At 44.2% G+C, this 11436-nt stretch overlaps 1 protein-coding gene across 3 annotated transcripts in view; it reads right to left on the reverse strand.

Annotated features, from left to right (window-relative positions):
- Slc26a7 (solute carrier family 26 member 7) overlaps positions 1-11212 on the reverse strand; it is a 107341-nt gene extending 96129 nt beyond the window's left edge. For 2 of the 3 annotated variants that reach the window (XM_005362327.2, XM_026786546.1), the window contains exons 1-2: positions 11105-11212; positions 10636-10859 (exon numbers count right to left, since the gene is read on the reverse strand). In XM_005362327.2, the coding sequence (XP_005362384.1) occupies positions 10636-10828 (193 nt within the window). In that variant the 5' untranslated portion in view covers positions 10829-10859; positions 11105-11212. Of the gene's footprint in view, positions 1-10635; positions 10892-11104 lie in introns of those variants that run through there. The other variant, XM_026786547.1, reaches the window with a different exon arrangement.
- Positions 11213-11436: the final 224 nt, after the last annotated feature.

Genomic DNA, 11436 nt, shown 5'->3' on the forward strand with positions numbered 1-11436 from the left:
AAGAAGAAGAAGAAGAAGAAGAAGAAGAAGAAGAAGAAGAAGAAGAAGAAGAAGAAGAAGAAGAAGAAGAAGAAGAAGAAGAAGAAGAGAGGGAGGTTGAAGGCTTGGGTGTCAGAGAGATCTGTATTTAAATATTTCTTCCACTATATAAAAACTATGTAACAGGTTATTGAAGTGTTATAAAGATCACCATAATATTCGGGAAAGTTTTATCTTGTGTGTCACATTTTGAACATTTGGGGAAGGTTAGTCATATTTCATTTTTTTAATTTATTTTTTAAAACGATCTTTCATCATTTTGCATACAAATCCCAGTTCCCACTCCCTCCCCTCTTTCCTCTCCCCTCACCTTTCCCCCCACCCCCCATCCACAGAAATTGTAAGGCTTCCCATGGGGAATCAACAAAGTCTGGCACATCACGTTGAGGCCAGACCAAGGCCCTCCCCACTATGAGCAAAGTATTCTTCAAAAAAGAATGGGCTCCAAAAAGTCAGTTCAAGCACCACAGACTGCCCCAGTCACACAATTGTCCCCCACATTCAGAGGGCCTAGTTTGGTCCCATGCAGGTTTTGTTGTTATCAGTTTGGAGTCAATGAACTCCCACTAACTCAACTGTCTCTGTGGGTATCCCCATCATGGTTTTGACCCCTTTGCTCTTATTATTGCTCCTCCCTATCTTCAACTGGTCTCCAGAAGCTTGGTCCAGATCTCTACATCTGCTTCTATCAGTTATTAGATGAAGTTTCTATGATGACAATTAAGGTAGTCATCAGTCTGATTACAGGGGACGGCCTATCCAGGCACCCTCTCCACCACTCATAACTGGATATTAGACATAAAGCAAAGGATAACCAGCCTGTAATCCATGACCTCAGAGTAACAAGGTGACAAGGGGAACTCTAAGAGAAACATACATGGATCCTCTTGGCGAGGGGAAATAGACAAAAACTCTTGAGGAAAAATTGGAAGTGTGGGGGTGCAGAGAAGGGAGGTCAGAAGAGTGGGGAGAAAGGGAGAGAGGAGGAAAACATGAAGGAACAGGATGGTCGAGATGGGAGGACAGAGAGGGAGAGCAAGGAAAGAAATGTCTTGGTTGTGGGAGCCATTATTGGGGTTAGCGTGGAACCTGGCACCAGGGAATCCACAAGGAGGAGCCCAGTTAACCATATTTCTATTGCCAGGGAAGTTGCTGCAAAGACAATGGGTACCAGTTAGAGTGGTTTAGAATGCGGCTAATAAACTATGTCTGGAAAGAGGGGAGGTGAGGACAGGTCATCTCCAAGTTTCTGACCACTAGGTAGGTGGAGGTAACTTTCACTGTACCAAACAGTAGAGGTCTGGATGGAGGGGAGAAAATAACATATTCAATTTAGCCATGTTGCTGGGAAACATTGAGATGATGGTCATAAAAAAACCAACTGGATAGATAAGTCTAGTTTAGGGGAGAATAAAATATTGAGCTGCAAATCTTATTCCATAACACACTAGCAGAAAAGATACAGCTGAAGCCACAAAAATGGGTCATGAAAGCAGGACGTCCAGAGAATAAAGAAAACATAACCAAGTACACAACTGTGCCTTTTATTTAGAAAAAATGTGTGCTAAGATGAAATTGGGGTCTGGGGCTATAGATCAATTAGAAGGGGGCACACCCAGCATAAACAGAGCTCTAAGTTCCATGGCCAGCATTGTATAAACAACAGAATGCGTTGGTGCATGACTGCGTTTCAGCACTTAGCAGATGGGAAGAGGAGAGATTCAAGGTCCCCCTCAGCTACACAATGAGTCACTCCTCAAGGGGGAGAGAGGGGAGAGGGAGGGAGGGACAGAGGGAGGGAGGGAGGGAAGAGGAGGGGGCCTTGCTGTGGAGGCTGGTGGTGGGTAGCAAGAGTTGTGTCTGATGGGAAGATAGCTCTGATGTGAGAAAAGTTAAGAGAGGCAAGCACTACATTGCTGTGCTCAGAATGGGGAGTCAGTTAATGTCTATGACTGTGCTCTGTCCTGTGAGTAATGAGGGTATGAGATGCACCTAATCTGATAGAAGATGAAAGAGCTAGGAGAGAAGGGACAAAATAAATAAAGACTTTTAGTTTCTTGGTACTAGCTATTGATTCTGGGACACGCTCTTTGTGCCTTTGATGGCCCACTAAGTCTCACTCAAGCCCGTTATGCTGTGTCATAACTGCTAAGGGGTAAACTCATTCACTGCTGCTCAGACCGGGGTTAAATCATAATATATCCCCTTCCTTGTGTATCCTAAGATACTGTGGCAGTCTGTAAGAGACCCCTTGCGGAAAGAGCAGTGGTGCAGGATGATGTCATCTCTGCATCAGCCACACGAACACTGGGCTTTATCCAACAAACAACATGCACAGGTTGCAGCCTGAGGGATCAAAGCAAAGGGCGGTCCTTAAAGCCTTTCCAGAGTCAAGTTGTGTTTTACACACACACACACACACACACACACACACACACACAAAGAGAGAGAGATGGCAACAAAGAGTGAACCCTGGTAAGCCCATGTTGTACTCTATCTTAGCTATGCTAGAATTGAGAGCAACAAAGTTATAGTTATGAGCCTCAAAATCTGGACCTTATGAGACTATAAAGTTCAATATTATTTGCCCTGCTGGGTTTCACAAGATTAGTAACAATTTTTCTAACACACTTAGCTTGAGATAGCACCAAAATGTGTCATTAGCCATCAGAAGAAACCAAACCAGGATAAGCACACACACACAAAAAGTGCCTGCACGCAAATAAAAAGACAGTGTGTCACCAAGACTGTTTCTCTCTGTCCCGACCTTTGTTGTGCGACTTCATCTTCAAGTCTGAGGGGCCTTGGAAGACATCCAGGTGCATTGTCCCTATTGTCATCAGCCCCAGAACGAAGGGCGTCGTCCTTTCCTGAGGTCCACACGTGTGGTAGTTCCCAGGCTAACTTACTGAACCACGCAGTTATTTTTATTGTCCTCTCCATGTAAAAATGATAAATGACTAGTTTGTAAACCCCTGCCCTGTGTGTAGAGGGCGGCTCTCTTTCCTGAATTAGACATTGGCCAGAAGTGTGGAAATGTGCCAACGACCAAGTCTTGAGCCATAGTTAATAGAAGCCAAATGTAATATAACTGTGAGTAGATCTAGTGCCCCACAACTGCAGATTAGTGCCAGGGTCAACAACAGGAAGGAAAGAGAGAAAGAGAAGGAAAGAGGGGGAGGGAGACAAAGACAGACACAGAGAGATGGAGCAGGGGGGAGAAACGAGCAAGAGCAAAGAGCAAGCCCAGGCACTGTGTCCAGGCGTGATACTGCCTCTTGAAAACCATGATGTAATTTCTTGAGATGATACCCACATACCATTTTTTGAGTCTCACCAGTCTCTGCGTGGTTCCAATTGGTCCACAAAATAGAGAGTTCTACTCTAGGCACATTCAGACCTCTGATAAAAATGGACATTATTACCAAAGCCAGAAGTAACATCTCGCTTAACCTAGGTGTACTAAAAATGGATGAGGTCTTCTTCCCCAAAACAAAGAGGAGGGTCGGATATTAAAACTTGTCAAGGAAGAAGCTTGAGTGTCAAACATGGAAGCCAGGAACTATATAGCAAAGACTGCAAAAGCCATCTACTAAGTCTTCAACCTACTACAATTATTGCAAATCTTGTCACAATTTCAGTCCCTACCAAGAAAGGTCCTGACTCTTTCGTGTATATAGTTTCAAACATTTTAATGGTTCTTTAATATCTGAATTCTCACCCTTTTATGTTGAGGAAAAATAAAATCAAAAGTGTTACATGAAGCCGGGCGGTGGTGGCGCAAGCCTTTAATCCCAGCACTCGGGAGGCAGAGGCAGGCAGATCCCTGTGAGTTGGAGACCAGCCTATTCTACAAGAGCTAGTTCCAGGACAGGCTCCAAAACCACAGAGAAACCCTGTCTCGAAAAACCAAAAAAAAAAAAAAAAAGTGTTACATGAAATCTGGAGCGATTATTTGAGAAAGAAGTCATGGGATGAGGGAGGAGATGGAGAAGGAGAAGCCAGCAAAATGTCACTAGATCCCCTGCAGATCTTTGCAGAGGACACAGACACTGTGCCTGAGACTTCCTGAGGAGTGCCTGGCTACCACTGGTCCTCTCCCAGCAGGAAAATAGCACAATTTACGGAGCTGCATTAGAGAGGCATAGGTAATGATAGAATTCTGTGTCCCTGAGGCTGAGGTATGTTGGGGAGAACCCCCAGAAAAGCCTGCAGTCTTTGCAGGGCTGTAGGCTTCAGGAATTTCCACTCATCATTCCCCACGCAGCTCAAGTCTTCTTGGGATTGCAATGAAGCTCAGCTTCTGTACATATGTCTTGGTGCCAGGACTGCATTGATTCTGCATAATTATCAGGAATACCCATCTTTGTTCTGCCACCCAAAATGTTGTGGTTCAATCATCAGGCAACCCCACGGCAGCTTCGGGTTTTCATGGGTCAGGAACAACACATCTAGGTCCCCTCAGGTACAAGGCTAAGCACTCCTGGGAACCTTTTCAGCGGCTTTGGTTCTCACAGGATAAGCAATCTATGTTTCCTGCTTCACTCTGAGCTTGGCTCTCCGTGCTGCAAACAGTCACGCCGTAGCAGCCATGAAGGCTAGAGTGTGAGCAAAACAGTCTGCAGATCAGTGGTACACCTGTTGACTTGCCAGGCATGTGGACATCAGTTCCGGGGGCTCGCATTCACTACAGGTGTACGCTCATCTATAGAAGGCATTAGTAACAAGGTTGTCTGGGCATCAATTAATGAACACCGCCTATAAGGAAGAGCTCTTGCCTGGGAACAGTAATAAGTAATAAAAGCTCCTGAATTTTAAAACTATTTTATTCCTACAGATAGTTTCTAGAAAGTATCTTATTGTGAAATACTGACAAAGTTTATTTTTCCTTCTTTGAAATGAACACATCAGTGTTTATTTTTACAGCAGTGAGAGGCAATTCAACCTTAAGCAATCTGGTAAAAACCTGTTGAATCTCTCCCTGTCTCTTTAAAGATAAACAATAAAAATGAAAAGGGTATCAGAGAAGCTTCGTTTAGCAACAGATGGGACAGATGGGAACAGATGCAGTCCCATAGCCACACATTAGGTGGAGCTCAGGGAATCCTGCAGAGGAGAAGGAGAAAGGAGTGTAGGAGTCAAAGGGGTCAAGGACACCACAAGAAAACTCACAGAACCAACTAAGCTGGGCTCATAGGGGCTCACAGAGACTGAACCTACAACCAGGGAGCCTGCATATAGGCACTCTGCATGTATCTTACACGTGTATAACTTGGCCCTCTTACAGAATTCCTAACAGTGGGAGAAGGGGCTGTCTCTGACTCTTTTGGGACCCTACTTCTCATATTGGGTCACCTTGACCAGCCTTAATCCATGGGGTGGTGTTTGGTCTTACTACAACTTGATATGCCATGTTTTGTTGTTATGCATGGGAGAATAGGAGGAGAGATGGACTGGGGGATGGAAACAGAGGGGTGTGGGAAAGGGGCTGGCGTAGAGGTGGGTGGTGAAAGTATGGGGGATATCAACTAAACAAACAAACAAAGAAATAGACAAATACAAAAATGCATATATAGGGTAAAGAAGACATGATCAATATAGGATTGTATTGGCACAATTCCCAAGCCTACCGGTTCCATGAATGTGGTTTAAGAACCTAAGGCTATGTAATCTCCCTATAAACATTTTATTTAAGGGCAGGTTCAAAGCTTTTTGCCATAGATGTGGGAGATAGTTTCTTGCAACGGAGACAAAACCAGCTACCTGTAGGGTGAGCAGGTGATGGGGATGCCTGGGTGGGTGTCGGTGGGTGGGTGGGTGAACAGCAGACTCAAAAACTACCCTGTCGGAGTACAAGGAGGAACAGCTCCCCTCTTGGGGATGTGGGCCCTGTGTTATCACATCCTCTCTCTTTAAGAGACAGTATTGTGTTGTTTATATGAAGTATCCATCTTGTTAGTATTGGTTGGACAAAAATAATGATAAAAATTAACATTATTTGACACTCCAGGACAGGCCTCACACCCAGAAGTGTCAGCCAATGCAAACTGGGCTCGGTGGGTTGATGAGGGAAGAGGAAGAAAAGGAGGGAAAAAAAGAAGGCACAGAGACAGGGATGGAGGTGGGGAGCAGCTATCTGGGAAAGTTTGGAGGAGGGGAAGGATACGATCCAAACATGCCATATGAAGTTATCAAAGAATTAACAAAAACTGCTTTGAAAGAGAAAAATGAAATAATCAACTGTTTGGGACAAAGAAAGCGTCTTTATCAGTTTTGTCCAGAAAGACACAAGAAGGTAGACGATCCCGGTTACTCACACATTAATGCCTTTCCCTATCAGCATATTTCTTACATTTATTTTCACAGCATCAGATTTAAATTGAGTTCCACAGTCTTCCTACAGTGTCAGCAAGCCACAAGAGAAGAACCAGCGGCTCAGGGAATGCCTTAAACCTTTCAATATTTACTTAAACCCGACTTCCCTGTGCTAGGTAATATCCAGGTTGGTAAGAACACAAAGAAGGAAACACTGTCTTTGTTTTCAGAGCTCACAGACGTGGAAAGAACTCTATCAGAAGTTTACAATACCATGTATTAAATAAAGCCTATCGCAGAGATATGTAAAAAGGACAAAGGGAGGAGGAGGAAAACATTCCTCCTCCCAGGAGATGGAGAGGGTTTGGAGAGAGAGAGATCGCTAGCGCAGCTTTATACAGTGAGGTTCAGTTTGTTAACCATTTAATAAGGCATGCTGAGTAATTCAATTTCTCATTCTAGCAGAAATAGGCAGATATGAAACAGTTATGCACAGGGAAGCAATATGGTCAGACCGTTTTTTTTATTTTTTTATTAGCATACTGGCAGCGGTGGAACAAAAGAGCTACAGGAGGCAGAGCAGACAGTGAAGAGCCACGAGACGATGATTTAAGTAATTCAGCCCATTAAGAAGCAGCAAGGACATGGAGTAAGTCTACTTGGCTGGAAAAATAATGTTATGGCTAAAGAGGCACCATTATATGCCAGGCATCCATGTGGACACCCACCAGCCCTTTGTCTCTGACTCCAGTCCCTGCAAGATGAGTTCCCAGTAACCCTGACTCAGTTGCCCCCCGCCCAAAAGTGTACAGTGTGACCACCAACTTGTTATGACTCACTGCTTCTTTTGCCTCTGTAACTTGCTTACGCAGATGCCCAGATGGTTTTGAGTTGCCTTAACCACTTAACCTGGCAGAACAGAACAGTTTTTGCTTGCTTGTATAGATATTGAAGGTCTTCATGTGATTTTCCCCCCCACCTTAGGAGCCCTTCTCCATACCCCTTTTTCCTGATACCCACTAATCAATAAATCTTAGGACTATACTGGGATTGAGTCTATGGTCTTTCCCCAAGGGTCACAATCTCCATAGCAACAGCTAGAGGGCAGACATTAAGGTCTTGGCTTGCAGAAGGAGGGGAAGGTAGCAGGAGAGAGGGGAGAGTTCAGGATACCAAACAGGACTCACTCTAAGTGAATTCTGAGTGCAAAAGCAAGCAGGCGACTCTAGAGCCAGGTTACTTGACATCAATTGTCCTTTTGCCCTTACATTCTGGGTGGATTCAGGCAACTCATGTGCCTGCCCACTCTAAACCTCTTTCTGGTATGTATGCCAAGAGATCTCTTGACATTGGTGGACATTTGTGCCTACAAGTTCCTTTATGGTTACTTACTGTAATTCTGGTTGGGGTAGCAATATTATCTGGTGTGTTTGTTTCAGAAGACCAAGTGTTCTGTTTGTAGTACTTTCGGCCAGTTCTACAGTGATAGGGTGAGCACTCTGGCTTCCGCTGTGCTTGTAGGACAGTCTCGGTTGGTGTAGATTAATACATGGCTCTCAGATTGTAAAGAAAGCTTCCATAGCATAGCGATGGTGTTAGAGTCCTGTATGCAGGCAAAGCCATCTACAGCCTGCCAAGCATCGGGCCAGGGTTGGGTTTGAGTCTGTAATATAAGAACGTCTGACAAACATCTCTAAGATGTTTGATAGGAAGAAGAGGAGGTAAAATCTCCAGAGGTTCATTGGGAGAGAAGAGCAGATAAATAGGAGGGGGAAAAACAGTTCACTGCAATAGAGGACCCAGATGTGTGAAGAACATCGATCTTACAGTTAGAAGTCTTGAATTAGATCGTTTAACACGACGGTGGTATCACTCAGGATACTTTTCCTTACCTTGATTTTGACTTCACTTCTAGAAATAAGAGAAAGGAAACGTGACTTCTAAGAGGGCAGGATTTATAGGTGAAAGGGCATCGGATTCAGAAAGCCCTTATAACTCAGCTGTGTTAAATGACTTAAATACTGCTTTACATAGCAGTGAAGGCGGAAGGGCTCTGATTCTATTGCTTACATTATGGCACAAGAGCAAACTCCACTCTTTCCTTCTTCTAATCTCCCTAAAGGGACAGGGCTGGTGGGGAGCATCAGCTTCCAGCAAAATGGGCAGTATATGTCTGCAGGGCTCCATCACGGGCTGCTTTTCTGGTCACTTCTGCTGTGACTCTACAACGTCAGGGCTGAAACTTGAACATGGGCCTTATTTGAGGAGAAAGACACTCCAACTTTTCCAAAGAGATGTCTCCTGTTACAAATAACATTGATCTTGCAAAACGTCTGATGGCTTTGGCAGTCTAGTGTGTAAAGTGAAAAGGTTGAGCATGTTGGCTTTGGACTCAAGTCCAGACTCCACCACTTCTCAGGTATGAGGGCCAGGGAATTTATCGTTTTAAGCCTCCATTTCCTCCCATGGTAAGGTTGATGACAACTCTGGACTATTTCAAATAGTGAGTCCCTAACAACACGTGGGGGGGCTTTTGATGTTTTACCTTTGAACTCCTCAGAGTAGAAGAGATTGGAAAAGATTGAGAAATGCATTTTTTAAAAGGTCCTTTGAAGAAGAGATTGTCTTTTCTTCCAACAGGAAAAGTGTTTACATTCTTCCTAGCAGTGGAACTGTCCATTTCCAGGAGACCTAGCAGCCTGATCCGTACTTCTCCTGGTATCAGGGCTGAGTAAGCTGATTCTCTCCAGCTGGGGACTTACTAACACTTCTTCCTGATCAATGTAACACGTGGCTCGTTAAAAAGTGTCACTCGAAACTGAACAAAGCTAACTACCAAAGGCTTGCACACAAGCTGTATCTTAATGATGAGCCCAAGGAAATTGTATCACCTTTCCAAATGTTCTTGGTCACTGGGTGTTTTTCAAGAATAAAAAGACAAGAACTGCTAAGATCTTCATTACCCCCCTTTCATTTTCCACTAACTAGCTGCAAACTCAGTCTATAGGATATGGTAAAACTATTCGGTCGGGGAGGGGAGCCTCTAAGCTCATCACCTAAGCTGTCATGTGGTGTTTCATCTGGAATTTAAAATCAAAGACAAGAAAACCTAGAGATGTCCTGACCTGTTATTAACTTTGCATTTTTTAAAGATTACTATGCTTCGCTGTCAGCAAAATGGTCATTAAAAGTACAGCACAGAGTTAAGCAGTAAAATTGGACCCCATAAAGTATGATAGTATCGTGGCTCTTAAAGACCCCCATGCAGATGTTCCTAATCAGACTGAAGACACAAACACACAAACCAGTTTGTTCCAGTTACAGAATAATTTCATTAAAAGCATGCTTATAATTGAACAGAATAAATAATAGTTAAAGCCAGGGAGGTAGTGAAATTGAAATGTAATCCCAAGGACTCTCTGCCAAGAAAACTGTTCCAACATTTGAAAGCCGGGAAGCTGAGAAATCCTCTCCTGGCTACAGGTAGAAAATTATTACCTGAGTTAGCCAAAACCTGTGAGAACATACCTTTAGGGAAATCACACACACACATACACACACACACACACACACACACACACACACACACACACACAAGCACAAAGAATGCCTCTTTTTGAATCTGCTACTTTGGGAAAGTTAGAAGTCCGATTTCTCACCGTGTTCACTTCTTACTGAGGCACGCATGCTGCAGGAAATGCGCTGCAGGGGTAAACAGGCACATGCAGCCCACACATGCTCCGAGGACGCAGGATTCTCTTCGCAAACAGTGATCTTGGCAATAAGCCTCCTTTATGTACTGAGAGCTCCATTCCCTATTTAGAGCGAGTCCCAAGGCTACAGCAGGTAAGTGTGCGGGGCTAATTAGGCTCAAAGGTGATTGTATTCAAAACAGGAACTATTCCGTAGCATATTCGATGGAGGTAGGAAATTGTGCCAGCACAGTGAAGTTATAAGAGCTCCTTTTTCCACAATTACCGATCTTTTACTTTGAATCAGTATGAACTTTAACATTGCAAAATATGTAATTCCATTTAAGGGTTGGTGCTTAATTGCTTAATTCCAAGCCCCCCCCCCCAAAAAAAAGCCAAGTAATTTTAAAAGCAATTAGGAAAATCTTACACAGAAACATCAACTCTGCTTATTTTCCTAATGCTTATATCCATCTTATTAAAAGTCTGTTTCATTAACTGGACTGTCATGCCTAGATCATGATCCCCATCCAAGAAGCAAAGCAGCAAGAATTCAACATAGAAGAGTAAACTCGAACGCCACACTCACCCTGTGTCACCTGTTGAACTGCCAGCATGAGCCCAGACACAGTGTCTGGCAGCAGGTTTTCCTTCAGACTGTACTGTGGTGCCCATTCCAAAATAGGTAGGCGCCTTCTCCACCACTGTTTAACGTCCTCGCGGTGGGGGGCGTGCACCTTGCCCCACAGCGCGCTTTTCTTTTTCCTCTTTGCTCCGGTCATTTTCCAGATCCCCTCCTGTAGTAGTCAACTTCTTCAAACAAGGGAGAGAGAGAGAAAAACAAACGGCTGATGAACACCTCCTTTCAATGCCAGGCTCCAGTTCGTCTGTGGTTTACAATGCCAAAGCTGTTCAGAAAACAGTAAGTGGGAGAGGAAGAGAGGAGAGAGAGGAGAGGGGAAGAGAGGTGGCAGGAACATCAATTGATGCAACTGAGCTGGGGGTCTTACTGTGCAGAGTTCAGCTAACTGTTCTAGATAAAAATTAGAGACCCAAACCTTGAATTCTTATCTGAGTAAGAGATGGTTCCTGCTAATGGAACACTTTTCTGGTCTTGGGAAAGGAATGGGTTCAGTGGTGAGATGGCTACAGCTCCCTTGCCAGTAATTCCCCTTATATTCACTGTCGTCTTATGTTTTTGGCTGCATTCCCAATGGTTAATGAGGTAGTGCGGGGCGTGTGTTGGAAGTGGGCTGGGCTATGCTAATGAAACCAGGAAGCATTGGCCAGCCCAGTGTCTCCACTAGCTAAAGCCGAGTCCTGACTGCCACAGGGATCTGCAGCGGGGAGTATGCTCAGAGAATGTAGCCATGCTTCTCTGAGGTGTCCA

This window comes from Microtus ochrogaster, linkage group LG5, assembly GCF_000317375.1.
Source record: "Microtus ochrogaster isolate Prairie Vole_2 linkage group LG5, MicOch1.0, whole genome shotgun sequence".
Taxonomy (NCBI): domain Eukaryota; kingdom Metazoa; phylum Chordata; class Mammalia; order Rodentia; family Cricetidae; genus Microtus; species Microtus ochrogaster.